The 14,702-nt window shown below is 50.3% G+C and overlaps 1 protein-coding gene and 1 pseudogene across 3 annotated transcripts in view; both read left to right on the plus strand.

Annotated features, from left to right (window-relative positions):
- Positions 1 to 4,301: 4,301 nt before the first annotated feature.
- Positions 4,302 to 4,415, plus strand: LOC143834589 (U4 spliceosomal RNA; annotated as a pseudogene).
- A 2,819-nt stretch (positions 4,416 to 7,234) lies between these two features.
- The window catches only part of COL2A1 (collagen type II alpha 1 chain), a 91,917-nt gene continuing 84,449 nt past the window's right edge, over positions 7,235 to 14,702 (plus strand). The window contains exons 1-3 of one of the 3 annotated variants that reach the window (XM_077329148.1): positions 7,235 to 7,627; positions 11,104 to 11,310; positions 14,244 to 14,260. In XM_077329148.1, the coding sequence (XP_077185263.1) occupies positions 7,534 to 7,627; positions 11,104 to 11,310; positions 14,244 to 14,260 (318 nt within the window). In that variant the 5' untranslated portion in view covers positions 7,235 to 7,533. The remainder of the gene's footprint in view (positions 7,628 to 11,103; positions 11,311 to 14,243; positions 14,261 to 14,702) is intronic. The other 2 variants (XM_077329149.1, XM_077329150.1) reach the window with 2 other exon arrangements.

Raw genomic sequence — 14,702 nt, forward strand, 5'->3', positions numbered from 1 at the left:
AGGAGTGGTTTAAGGATTCGTGGGGCCTGTAGCCAGTTTAAGGATATGTGGGGGCCCAGCAGAATACAATTGTGATGGGAGCAGCCAGACTGGGAGGTGGAGGAGGGGCCACCCACAGCGGAAAGAGGTGCCACTCCAAGTGTCATTAAAGGGGGAAAAGGGGGGGGGAGGGAGGAGAGAGGTTATGGCCCTGATCCATGGAGGGAAAGCACTGTGCGGGGCCCCTAGAAGTGCGGGGCCCCTAGCACATGCAATGTGTGCTACATGGATAAGCCAGCCCTGGTCAAGATCCCACCCACCGAAAAGGGCTACGCAGTCTGGTGATTCTGCAATCTGCCTTTCTGAGAACATTTTCACTAACAGCGGTAGCGAAGGCGTTTCGTTTTGAGCCTCACTCTTGTGACAAAGCTCAGGGAGCCAGCAAGGCACGTGGGTTGGGAAGGCCCGACGTGGAATCTGGAGCTATTCAGTGCCCTGCCAAGGAATATAGGCATTTCTTAATGACAGGCTGGGAGGCAGATAAAAATAGGCAAAACCCACAGGAGCTGGATGTCCTATCAAAGCCTCGCCACATCTGGCACACTGGGCTGCAGTTATTCCAAACTCTGGCAGAACAGCTGCCCTGTGTGCGCCGGACAGAGCGGGAAACCATTTCGCTTCTGTGCGGAAGAATGGGCCGGCTTCTTGATAGGGTTCGTTTTTAGCATCCGTGACCAAACAAGGGTTGAGTACACTGGGCCTTTCTAATGACAGGCCCTGTGGGTTATTTTGGGTGAAGGTTCACACTGCTCCATAGCGACGTTCGCCACAGGCACACGCTGGTTTTTCATGAGCTCCGGCCAGTTCTCTGAGCCTCCCTCCGCGATGCGCCCGATGCGATGAATTTGATGGCATGAAATTCTGAATTTTACGATGAAGTTTTGGAAAGCTGAGGTAGAAATATTTTAAATAGATTGCATAAAAACAAGAGTAGCCCCAGTTGTCCCCTCTGCAGTTTTCTTCTGAAGTATAAATCTGAAGGGAATGTTCAGAGTCTTGATTGGTTGGGAGCTTCTGTGACATCACAAAGCATTCTCACAGTATGAGAGCCAGTGTGATGTTGTGGTTAAAGAAGAAGAGTTGGTTTTTATATGCCACTTTTCTCTACCCGAAGGAGGCTCAAAGCAGCTTACAGTAACTTTCCCTTTCCTCTCCCCACAACAGACGCCCTGTGGGGTGGGTGAGGCTGAGAGAGCCCTGATATCACTGCCCGGTCAGAACAGCTTTATCAGTGCTGTGACTAGCCCAAGGTCACCCAGCTGGTTGCATGTGGGGGAGTGCGGAATCGAACCTGGCATGCCAGATTAGAAGTCCGCACTCCTAACCACAAACTGGCTCGCAGCAGCCTCTAAGCTGGAGAACTGGGTTTGATTCCCCGCTCCTCCACATGCAGCCAGCGGGGTGACCTTGGACTAGTTACTGTTCTCTTAGAGCTCTCCTACCTCACAGGATGTCTCTTGTGGGGAGAGGAAGGAAAAGGTATTTGTAACCCGCTTTGGGCCTTCTTTGTAAAGTGAAAAGCCAAGTATAAAAAAACAGCTCTTCTCCTTCTTCTCAAAGTAGTTTTTCATGAACGCATGAAGCTGCCTTCTAATCAGACCACTGGTCCATCAAGGTAAGTATTGTCTACTCAGACTGGCAGTAGTTCTCCAGATCAGTAGTTATGAGTGGCGGCTTCTAATCGGGTGAGCCGTGCTTGATTCCCTGCTCCTCCTCCGCATGCAGCCAGCTGGGTGATCTTGGGCGCGTCACAGCACTGACAGAGCTGTTCTGACTAAGCAGTCCTGTCAGAGCTCTCTCAGCTTCACCTCCCTCACAGGGTGTCTGTTGTGGGGAGAGGAAAGGGAAGCCAATTGTAAGCCACCTTTGGGCAGTGAAAAACGGGGTATAAAAATCAACTCATCTTCTTTTCATCACCTGCCACTTGATCTTTTTAACTGGAGATGCTAGGGATTGAACCTTGGACTTTCTGCATGCAAAAGCAGATATTCTACCCTGAAACAGCTCCCTCCCCAAAGCATCCTTGCGGTTCCACTGGGACTCAAACCCAGGACCTTTGATGCGATACCCACTGCACTATGGTACCATAGTCCAGAAAAGGTCAGGTTTTGAAAAGCAGTTTAAACATGTCATGAAACTGCATTTTAAACAGGCGAGAAAAGCAGAGAGCACACCAGAAACAAAGGGAGGGAATGAAATCAGTATTCATCATAGGAGGACACAATTATGTTGTTTGAAAAGTCAAGGTGGAAAGGTGTTGGGCCCATTGTTTGCAATGCTGTCTTCTTGTTTTAACTTACTTTCCAAAAATGTATTTATTGATGTTTATTTACTGTGATTACAAGGCAGCAGGACTAGAAGATTTTGCTTTTTTAGCACTGGGAAAAAAGATGCAAAATTGCTTGGTCTCACTGCGCCATCGTGCCCTAGTGGCATTTTAAAATGGCCAAGTTAATGTCTGAAATAATGTTGCCACCCACGTGGATGCTGTTTTGTGTAGATTGACCCTCAGGAATAACACGCCATTGGAAAGATGATTTGGGTAGCATCTTTATGAGAGCAAAATAGACTAGGGAGCCAGCATGGTATAATCCAGGGGTGGCCAAATGGTATCTCTCCAGATGTCCATAGACTACAATTACCATGAGCCCCTGCAAGTGCCGTGCTCGCAAGGGCTCATGGTAATTGCAGTCCACGGACATCTGCAGAGCCACAGTTTGGCCACTCGGGTAGTTGACAGCGTTCAGCACTAAGATCTGGGAGAATCCAGGTTCAAATCTCCACTTTGCCAGGGAAGTTTGCTGGATGGCCTTGGGCCCGTCATACTCTCTCAGCCTGTTCTACCAGACAGGGTTGTTGTGAGGATAAAATGAACAGGGGGATGTTGTAAGCCACTTGGGGACCCTGCTGGAGAGAAATTAGGGTGTAGGTGAGATCAGGAAAAACAGAACCCGGAAAGAAATTGTAGCCTTTTTTGCTTTTAATGGTACCATAAACATATAATTTGACGATCCAGTCCAAAGGGGCCAGGTGGCATCGCTGTTTTGGGTGTCCCTTGATGAGGAGGCAGCTCCAATCAGAGCACATTTGGACCGGGGGGATCTATATTGGTGGGTTTTTATCTGTACCCTCCCATGTGTGTTTCCAGCCTTCCTGTATACAAGTTCCCTTTGTGTTGCAGGGTTTTTTTGGGGGGTGGGGGAGGAGGCGCAAACACATTATAGAAATCTGTCACTGTCCCAGACATACTTGTCACCATTTCTGCACATGCACTGTAGAGATATAAGGCTGTATCAGGTATGCTGGTCTCATCTTTTCCCTTTAGGCACTATGCAGTTACGTTGCTGTATCTGGCATGCTCCTTTCACCATTCTTTGCACATGCGGTGATTCAGGCATTCTCACATTTCCTTCTGCATGCGCCAGAGAGATATGTTATTATATCAAGTGTACTCCTCCCATCTTTTTTTTGCACATGCACTGTGGAGATATAGCACCATCAGACATGCTCTCCTCACTTTTATGCACATTTACTGTAGAGATAGATCAACCTATCAGGCATGCTCCTCCCACCTTCTTTTGCACATGCACTGTGGAGATATAGCACCGTCAGACATGCTCTTTTCACTTTTTTTCTGCACATGTGCTGTAGAGATATATTGCTGTATCAAGGAATACCCCCATCCCACCTGGATTTTTACCTGCTTACATTCCTTCTCAGTGTCAACTCAGGTCTTTATTATTACGGTACTAGACCAGTAGTCAAATTACAAGATACATGAAAACATCTGGCATTAACAAGATAAAAGAATCATTGATAACTAAAATATTAAAAACATTCCAGCTATAAGAATCATTCTGGTTGTAAAACTCACAAGTATTATCTCAAGCAATTGAGACTATCTCTACCTAAGTTCTACCTGAGGTGGATGGATGGAGTCACTGATGCAGTAGGTGCGAACTTAAATGGACTCCGGGGAATGGTAGAGGACAGGAAGGCCTGAAGGATCATTGTCCATGGGGTCGCGATGGGTCGGACACGACTTCGCACATAACAACAACAACTACCTAAGTTGCTCCGAATCCACCCAGGACTTCCTTGCTTTGATAGCTCTCCAAGCAAATCTGGCCACAACAGAAGTTATTTCTGTGCTTTTGTCTGACAACATGTCTGTGATTGCCTCTGAGTTGGGCTTATGCTGTAGGGAAGGTATAAGTTCTCCCCTGAATTGATCGTATAGCCTACACTGGAGTAATACATGTAGCTTTGCGCAGTGGCAGTATTGTAGCCAATAAGGTTAATCCGAGACGCGCTTATTGCTAATTGAAACCTTTTCCTTCTCAGGGCTTGGATATTAGTTTCCCCTCTGCTGAGAGGTAAACAGTTCACTCAGTGTGGATATAATACACTCTCAGTTATTATTGTTAAAAGTTGGCTTTTATACCCTGCTTTTCTCTACCAGACGGAGTCTCAAAGCGGCTTACACTTGCCTTCCCTTCCTCTCCCCACAACAGACACCCTGTGAGGGAGGTGGGAGCTGAGAGAGCCCTGATAGTGCTGCTCTGCGAGGTCACCCAGCTGGCTGCATGTGGAGGAGCGGGGAATCAAACCGGGCTCGCCAGGTGAGAAGCCACTGCTTTTAACCACTACACCAAGCTGGCTCTGGATCTAGTGCAGGGTGAAATGAGATAGGCGGATGTAATAACAAGTTACAGAGGTAATAGCCGACAGCAATACACACTCAGTGGCTCAGGACCCATCGGTAGCTTTTTGACCTGAAACCCGTGGTTCTTCTGGGCCTGATTCCTCAATATGGCATCTGCCCAATATTTCAGAATGCAAAGTCTTTGCCTTGAGGGGCACCATGGCTGGCTCCCACCCTGAAAAGAGCTTTCATGTGCCTGCCCACCAAAGCTGATACCTCGAATAATGCTTCCCAGGTCTTTTAAAGGTGCCCTTGGATGCAAACTTTATTGCATTTATTTATTAAACTTTTATACCGCCGTTCCCTTAGGCTCACGGCGGCTTACAAGATAAAAACTGCAATGAAATCCATAGTTAAAACCAGTCCACGCTATCAACATTATCGTTAGGCAACAGGCGAGCACTAAACTAACCCCACTAACCCCCCTCAAACCGCCCCACTTTGTAGCACATCAACTCGCGAGGCACTGTAGATTAACTTCTAACTAGACCTTGGCCTAAGAGCCTCTTGTGGCGCAGAGTGGTGAGGCAGCAGACATGCAGTCTGAAACTCTGCCCATGAGGCTGAGAGTTCGATCCCAGCAGCTGGCTCGAGGTTGACTCATCCTGCCGAGATGGGTAAAATGAGTACCCAGCTTGCTGGAGGGTAAATGGTAATGACTGGGGAAGGCACTGGCAAACCACCCCGTATTGAGTCTGCCATGAAAACGCTGGAGGGCATCACCCCAAGGGTCAGACATGACTCGGTGCTTGCACAGGGGATACCTTTACCTTTTTAAACCTTTGCCTATTGAGGGCAAAAGAAGGGGACGACAGAGAATGAGGTGGCTGGATGGAGTCACTGAAGCAGTAAGGTGCAAACTTAAATGGACTCCGGGGAATGGTAGAGGACAGGAAGGCAAGGATCATTGTCCATGGCAGGGTTAGTCAAACTGCGGCCCTCCAGATGTCCATGGACTACAATTCCCATGAGCCCCTGCCAGCATTTGCTGGCAGGGGTTCATGGGAATCGTAGTCCATGGACATCTGGAGGGCCGCAGTTTGACTACCCCTGGTCCATGGGGTCGCGATGGGTCGGACACGACTTCGCACCTAACAACAAAACCTTTGCCTTGGATCGCACCACAAATCTCCTTCCGACGGCCTCGCGGGGGTCGTGGTCTTCTCTTGGGAAGAGAACTGTAGCATCAAAGGGGGCGGATCACAGGCCACAGGACTCTCCGCGCGTTCCTCCGAGGCAAAGCAAAGGAGCTCGATCATTAAGGCGGGGGGGGGGGGGGAAGACGGCAAGGCGACGTCAGCGCCTTCCCTCACGCTGATAGGCCCTGGGAAAAAGAATGAATGAAAGAGGCCCGCTGGCGGCGGCGGGTGCCTTCTTCCCTGCGAAGAGCCGCGCGGTGCGCGCGCTGACTTGCAGATTTCCCCGCCGCTGCGAAGAGTCCGGGTTTCTTCTGCGTCGCGAAGTGGCCTGGAAGACCTTTGCACGCCCCCCTCCCCGCAAATGGTGCTTATTACCACGTGGAAGGCAGTGGTTTTTGGCCTGAGCGCCGCCACCCCCTGCGAAGAGGTTGCAAACAAAGCGGAGCCGCTCCGCGAGCCAGCCCCAAATCGTTGGGGTCTCAAGGGCCCGCCTAGTGCGTCTCGTATGCAATGGTGGGACACCTTGCCACGGTCGCTTGGGCCGCTCCCGGGCCGGTTTTGCACGACTCTTCTCATCGGTTGTGGAGGTCTCCCTCCTCCCCGTGCGCGCCCAGCCCCGATTTGCACTTTCTGTGTGTGAAAAGCTCGCCCACCGCTCCCGGTTCCTAAGTAGTAGTGCCGGGGGGTGAGATGAGAAATCCAGGCTTGGAGGCTGAATCTAAAAGCGCAGTGTCAAGAGTTGAATCCAGATCTGATCCGGATTGCAAATACGGAGTGACATCTTGCGCGGACGGGGGAAGGGAGCGAGGAATTTGGGAGCAGATTGCTAAATCGCCCCCCCCCCCCATCTCCGGCCCAAAACGATATCTGGGTGCATGTGACAAACGGCGCGCGCAAAAGTCCGTGGGTCGGCATGCCGCCTCCCGTCCGGTGGATTCCTGGCTAGGGGATCCGTCCGACGGCGAAGCCCCGGGCTGCGCTGTCGCTCGGGAGCTTCGCGCAAGCGAAGTGACTCCGGATTGGCTCCGGAGCGGACGGCAGGTGCGCAGATTGCGGGCTCCGGCCTCTCCCCGCGGCAAGGAGCTAGCTTCTGGGCCTCTTCCGTGGGGAAGGCTTGCAGCCGGCAGAGAGAGAAGCCTCAACGCCGACCAGCAGCGCCCTTGCAGGCGAGCCGCCTTCCCTTTGCAGCCCGCGGCCAGCCGTCGAGGAATCTTAATGGGGCGGGGTGGGCGGTGGGCGGGCGCGCAGCGGGGCGCAGAGCCCTCCCTCCCTCTCGCCCGGACGCCCCCCGCCTCGCCTTGAGCCGGGCCAGGAGGGAGGGGTCTCTAACGTCGGGGACGAGACGGCGGGGCTCAGGTTACAGCTCCGCTGGGGGGCTGGGGGGACGGCGACCTGGGCCATATACGCCGGCCGCGGGAAGGTGGAGGGGACCAGAAAGCCGCCGCGCCTCGGGCCAGAGCAGACGGCACCGGAGGGTTCTGCCGGGCCTCGGGCGCTTTGGGATTCTCCTGCCGGTTCCGAAACGAGAAAGACAAGGGAGCATCGGCTGCATGACGGCTCGGTAGCCACTGGGGAAACTACCACCACCACCACCTCCTCCTCCTCCTCCTCCCTTTCCTTGCAAAGTCCCTGCATGTCTAACATTTAGACATGTTTAGCTTTGTGGATTCAAGGACTCTAGCGCTCCTGGCTGCTACTCAAGTCGTTTTATTAGCAGTGGTCAAGTGTCAGGATGCGGATCTACGTGAGTTGCACCCTTTTCTTTTTCGGGACGGAAAGAGATCTAGAGGAGGGGAGGGGATCCAATTAGGGGACGGGGGGAGTAGTTTCGGAGAGCTTTTAGGGTTTGCCGAACTGGATCCTCCTGAGAGGCCGGCAGATTTCCCCTACTGCCCTTTGGCTAACTCTTCGCTTTGCAAGATTCTTCCTGTAAAAAGAGGCTGCTGCCCATTGTCCTGAATGGGTGCAAAAGACCCATGTTGTCCTGTGGGGAGACCCTTTTCTGTTCTTTGCAATAGGAAGATCACTTCAGTCCTCAATCCTCCTTTGGGCCTGCTGGAGATGGGAAGAGAAGGACGCCTTGCCTCCGTTGAGATTCTCAGTTCCCCAAAAGGCAGGTTCTGAGTTCATCCCCAAAGAAGGATGAAGAATCCTGCAGTTGCTCCTAGCATTGGCAGGGAAAGAGTTAAGCGGAGTGGGATGCAGGGTTCCAAGGGGGATCCAGACAAAGAACATTCTGGGACAGAGGAGCAAGACTCTTGAGACTATTCTTCCTACCCCCCCCCCCCCCCCCAAGATCTTTGTGTCCAAAATCCAGCCTCCCTTTCTCACCCTCCCCCAATTCAGTTAGGGATGTAAGGTGCAGGAAAGAGATCGTAGGGAATTTGATAGCTAACAGACCCCCCCCCTCTCGTTGTCCTTGAAGGAGCAGAAGGGAAATTTTCCCCTATTGAAGAGGCCACCTGAAGGGGGTGCAAAACATTCCACAGGCCCACCAGTTCATTTGTGCCTCTCTCTCTGGGCTCGTGCATCTGTGCGGGCCCTGCATGCACACACACTTACAAAAAGATTGCGCTAAGGAGTTTCCCTCCCCCTCCCCTCCAAGTCCAGCGATGGAGCAATTAGCTTCTCCTGTGCTGAAGCGTCCTTGATTTTTCAGATTCGCCAAATAGAATTCCTCACCGACACTTTGCAAAATTCGGTACAACAGAGGCGGCCTGTCCTCCCCCCACCCCCCAATGAAAAAAGCTTTCCTTGTCTGGGATATTATTCAGGGGTGGAAGATGGAAAGTTTATTAGGTAGAACTTTTCTCTCTCTCTCTCTCTTTTGTTTGGGCAGGTTTCCTGTTGCCTGAATTCCATATGCTCCAGACTGTAAATCAATAGCAAAGAATAGAGCTCAAAAGGGGATGGAGAGGGGGGGGGGAGGTGAAGAGAGAAAAAGGCTTGCTTTTATCTGGGTCACAGACCACACAAGCCACTAAAAAATCCCAGAAACAAAGAGAATCGAATTCTTTGCACTCCTGTGCAACAAGTATCTGATGGAGTTTGCCAAGTTAGTAAAGGAAAAGGGCTCTTGAACTTAACGTGATCTGAGATGGCTCCAAGAGGGTCTCCTCCTCTGCCCCCCACATCCACGGACAAGTGCTTTTCTCAGATTCTCATTCGAGGACTGGCGGTCCAAGGTGGTTTATGACACATTCCTAACGTTATGGTGTGGTCCTGAGCAGAGTTACACCCCTTCTCAGCTCATTGACTTCAATGGGCTTAGAAGATTGTAACTCTGCGTAGGACTGCGTCCCATTTGGCCTTCTGCGAAGCAGTGATTTTGCCTGGATGTTCTGCTTGGATTTTGCTGGGCAGCAAAGAGGTAAAACCTTTAGGATGCTTTCGAAGACGGCGGCTCGTGGCATCCGTAAAGCGAGGGAGAGACGAGAGAAGATATGTGGGTGCGTATAAAACATAGGGCCTTCTGGAGTGTGTGGATTCTCTTGGTGCTGGGAATCTCGTCTTTTTACCGTTCTCTCCTCCACCCAGAAAAGCGTCTTCCCAGGTCAGAGAGCGAGCTCCATTCCCTCTCTGTGAACGTTTGTTTGCACTTGGCAGCAATAGCTTCCAGATGCTGAAAGGCTGCCCATATTTATTTAAACGAGTCCCTCGCAGAGCCATGTGAATCGCGCTCTGTGTGCGCTCGAGAAAAGGCCCATTCATGACGGGATGGGTCCCTTGGGCTCCTGCAGGCTCCCTTGCCCTGTGCACAATAGCCCCCCTGTCATCTCCCTGCCGCTCTCCAGCCCTCACTGGGTTGTTTGAAGCAGGCCAAAGGGGGTGCCTTTTTAATGGCTTTCTCCTTGGCTCCCTTTCTCCATCAAGAACCCTTTCCTGTTAAGCTTTCTGAATGGGACATTAAATATTGTCTCCTCCCCTCGCAGTCCCCAAAGCCTACACTTGGCCCCCACATGTCCGATCCCCTCTCTCTCTTCACTGCAAGAAACTTCACCGGCCTGGCATCTGTTGGGGCTTGCTGCCACCTCTTTCTCTGATGAGAAAAGCAGCGCTCGCCTGTCCTTATGTGCAGGAGTCACCTGGGGGTCATAGTTCTTTGTTAGGCACAAAGTTTCTTTCTGCCACACGTGTTCCAAAAATGAGTGGGCTACTGAGATCCAGGTCCCCGTTTGCTCCCAGGTTGGCTGCCGCTGTTATTGTGGGGGAAAGACTGAACAAACAGGGCGGGTGGGTGAGAAAATGGTCAAGGACTTGAACTTTGTGCTCCAGCCATGCCACCGGCTTTGGGCAAGTGGTGTGAAGCTAGCATGGAAGTAGAAGCCGCTTGTGAATGCGGGCGACCCTCCTCCATAGGGAATAGTTTGGCTGAACAGGTTGCTTGGGGCATTTGGGGTCTCCAGACAGCTTTGGCCAGATCTGCTTTGTTGGGCAACTGTGTTTCAGATAAGCTGAAATGTAGGCCGGGGAGGAGATCTGAACACCTTCTACTTGGGCCTACATTTCCCAGAGGCCCTCACTGCAAAATGGCATCCTGGGTTGGTACGCAAGGCGGCCCTTCGGTGAATGCTTTTGCTGGGCAGGGTATTGAACTGGGATCAGCCACACCAAACTCAATGGTTGCCTTAACCTTACCCCACAGGGCTGGTTGTGAGGCTCAGGCGGGCTTTATAGGGTGTTGTATTTGCCCTCATCCTTAGAGGACCTGGTGGGAAAGGACATTGAAAGCAGCCTGTCAGATTTCTACAGTTTCTTTATTCATTTAGGAAATGCCGAGGCCACCTCTCTGGGAACCTACCTGAGATGGCTTACGAAAACCAAAAGAGATGAATTCAAATTGACCCATCTCCACATACAAACACAGGCCATACCCAAAGACCTCTGCCCTTCATCTGGCAGTCTAGTTGGACCTCGCACAGAATTTCAAGATGGCGGCCAAGAGAAAATGAAGGGTGGGGAGGAGGAAGCTCAAAGCCCTCTGAGTCTCCTTGTGGGTGATGGTTTCCCTCAAACGTCCCCTTACACTTCTAGGGAGATGGAGAGGAGACCTGGTACGGAATGGAGGGCGCCATTTTTGCACTTGTTGTGGAGGACTGCGATAACCAATGTTGATGTTACGACCCTGTTTCTTTTTCTCCTCCCTCTTATTCTGGTTATTTTTTTGCCTCTCTTGTCCCCCCCACCCCCACCCCCTTCTTCCTTCCCCTTCTGGCACAGACGAGGCAGGCAGCTGTGTACAGGATGGGCAGAGCTATAGTGATAAAGATGTGTGGAAACCCGAGCCCTGCCAGATCTGTGTTTGTGACACGGGGACAATCCTCTGCGACGACATACTCTGCGAAGAACTGAGAGACTGTCCCAACCCCGAGATACCTTTCGGAGAATGTTGCCCCATCTGCCCAACTGACCAGCCCGCCGCCAGTGGTCGTAATTTATTTATTTCCGTTCCGTATAAATAAATTACTTGCGAGATAAGAGCGAGAAAGGGATGCCAGGAGGAGCCATGGATGCGGAGCTCACCTTGTGCGGCATCCATGCAAAGGCTACTGCTGGGGAAAGCTACTTCTGATTAATCCAGCTCGGGGGGTGGGGAGGGGGAGGGGGTGCCTTTTTGCTTAATGGGTGCAGAGAAATCTGAAATAATTGGTCCCTTAGAGCAGCAGCCATCACCGCGAAAAGATTTCTGTGTCTTGAGATGGAAGTTGGTGGCTACCGTCTCTGACAATGAGGCACTTAATAACCTGGCTAGTATTAGTTTATTTATCCTTATTTGTTTATTGTCTGTGGCATGCTGATAACTCGAAAAATATGGAGGTGGTGGGGAAGCAAATTCTTAAGCAATTTATGCAAGCTGGTCACCTGGAGGAAGTTTCTACTCACCTAAGGTGATCAGGTGAAGGAGGAACTATTTATAAGTTTGGTATTAGACCTCCTGGCAAATTGCCAAGCCACCAGGCCCTCATTAGGCAATATTTGAACCAGGTTTTTCTGTATCCCACTGAGCATGGCTATACTTTACCTGCTTTAAAAAAAAAACAACGAGGAAATGAGAAGATCGCTGCTTTGTGCTAAGTATATGTTTCTGTGATCCTCACCCCCTCCCCTCACAATGTTTAACTATAATTTCAGGGCAGAAATTACAGGGTGGTCTACAGCTTTGAGACAGAAGAGATCTAATTAGATTATTGTCACATGGCAAGCCCCTCTTCCTTTTAAGCCCCAGCTGTCCCATCCTCTAAACACATTAGGGGAAAATAAGGCCCTATTGAAATCAGGGTAAATTGTGAAAACCTACAAAATGTCTGGGATTGCTGCCACAGGTTGCCATCCAGAGAAACCGATGCCAATAACAGAATAGTAGAGAATATGGTTTTTCCCAAAGCATTTAGAGTTCCTCCAGTCCTCACTAACAAGGTATCTAAATTCTACAGAAACCAATGGAATTTAAGCGAACAATCCACCCTTTAAAGCAGGGGTGGTCAAACTGCGGCCCTCCAGATGTCCATGGACTACAATTCCCAGAAGCCCCTGCCAGCGAATGCTGGCAGGGGCTTCTGGGAATTGTAGTCCATGGACATCTGGAGGGCCGCAGTTTGACTACCCCTGCTTTAAACTATTGACGATGTTAGTTGGTACTGAAACACAGCTAATTCCACCACCACCCAATTCTGTCCAGTGTACCATTTTAGCTGCTACTGTTGATAGCGCTGGTCAAGGTGCAAGGACCAAGCCTTGAACAAGTTCTAGGCTTTAAACCCAGTGCCAAGGAGGAGGGGTTAATTAAAGGACCACCCCTTTGGAACTTTCTGCATGGGAAGGATGTAACAGGAGGAGTGTATGGCTCTCTTTGCTTTTCTGATATGTCTGCCTTGAGCCTCTCTTGGCAGTCTCTAAGCTGGAGAACCGGGTTTGACGCCCTACTCCTCCTCCATGTGAATCCTGCTGGGTGACCTTGGGCCAATCACAGTTCTCTCAGAACTCTCCCAGCCTCACCTACCTCTCAGGGTGCCTGTTGTGGGGAGAAGAAGGGAAGGAGATTGTAAGCTGAGACTTCTTAGGGTAAAGAAAAGTGAGGTATAAAAACCTACTCTTATTATTTTTTAAAATATGGGCTCTGTGAGCCTCTATAGGCCAGGATTTAACCTAGTGATGAGATGGCATATCTGAAGCATTGGAGATGATTCGTCGTCCTTACCTCGTTGAAGGCTTGCCCAGAGGGCATGCTTCGTGTAAGACGGTTGTGGCACTCAGGCCAAGGGTACGAGGAAATAATTTAAACTTCCTTTCAGATTAAAATATATATATATTTAAATTAACTTCCTAGTTCTAGCCCAAGTGACATGTTACAATTGAAATTGCCTTCTGAAACTCTTTTGCCCAAGCCAGTTCCCTTGGAGGCCCGTTAATTAAAAATAATAATACAGTGACTCTCCAGATGTCCATGGACTACAATTCCCATGAGCCCCTGCCAGCTTCTGGAGAGCCATAGTTTTGCCACCCCTGCTGTATACTCTAGGGCTGCCAGTGTGAGCAAAGAGTTGAGACTCAACAAAAGTTAACCGTTCCGTTTCCCTGCAATTGTTGTTCTGCGGTTAGGCTCAGCGTGGCCTTTAACCTCTGGGTTGTGTCTCTCTCTTTGCACTTTTATTTTAAGCTACCGGTTATTGTGCATGCAATTATAATGCTTGACCCTAACTGTGCTTGCTTTGGTGAGAAATCTTTCCCATGGGGGAACTAAGTGAGCCAGCTTAAAATTGCAGCTCAGATCCTCGTTAAATAAAATGGGTCTGACACCGTTGTGCCCCTGTGGAAGGTTCTTGAGAAGCAAATAAGTTGCATAAGAGTTCTCTAGGATTTGCTCCTAAATATGCATGCTTAGGATTGCAGCCTTTGTGCAAGGACGGCAAAGAAAATTGCGCGCACAGAACTTTGGCTGATTAAAAACTCAGCTATTAATTCTCGCCAGCCAAAGGTGGAATTAAAACCACACTACAGTCTTCAGCCTGGCCCTGCATGTGCAGCTAGGGCTCTGAGGACCACGGTGGCCCCTTCCTGCTTTCCCCCACTGGTGCCATACTGCATGGGGCCTTGCATGTCACGTGCACAAATCCTATACGGATCGTTTCCTCGGGGCGGTGGCATCTCTAGCACAGCAAGGGAATCGTAGCGGTCAGGTGGATAGAAGTAAAGCTTCCCCACCCCAACCCCAGTCACTCCCATCCTTGTCTCCCTGTCCTCACGTCTTGTGGTTGCGTCTTGTGTGAGCAGATGAAAAGACTGGTAGATACTGAAACGCTTGTGATTTACTGTAATGTGGTTCTGATGTTCTCTTTCTTTCCCCCTCTTGTTCTTAACAGGGCAACCTGGCCCCAAGGTGAGGCAACCATATCCATCCTATTGCAAGCCACTAATGTTATCTCACAACCCCACCCCTGATGCCAATTTTTTTACTAGCTAATGGGGGTTGGATCTGATGACTCCCTTCCACTAAGCTGGATCCCATGACTTCCTTCTGCTAATTTATCATTCAAGGGAGGAAGGCTTCCTGTAATGAGGAATGGCTTTCCTCGGGGCTTTTCCTGTTAAAATTGTGTCGATTTTTCCATCGGGGAGAACCTCTCAGAAAGGTTGAGTGCCAGCATTAAAAACCCAAAACAAATGCCCTGACTTTTTCTGATGGAGAAAATAATTTTTGGGGAAGGAAGTCTTCTTCTGTTAGAAAACGATTTGGTGGAAGAGAATCATACAATCCAACCCCTCCACTCTTAGCAATGTTCTGCAGATTTGAAAAGAGAAATATTGCACAGTTTTATGTA

This window comes from Paroedura picta, chromosome 3, assembly GCF_049243985.1.
Source record: "Paroedura picta isolate Pp20150507F chromosome 3, Ppicta_v3.0, whole genome shotgun sequence".
Taxonomy (NCBI): Eukaryota; Metazoa; Chordata; class Lepidosauria; order Squamata; family Gekkonidae; genus Paroedura; species Paroedura picta.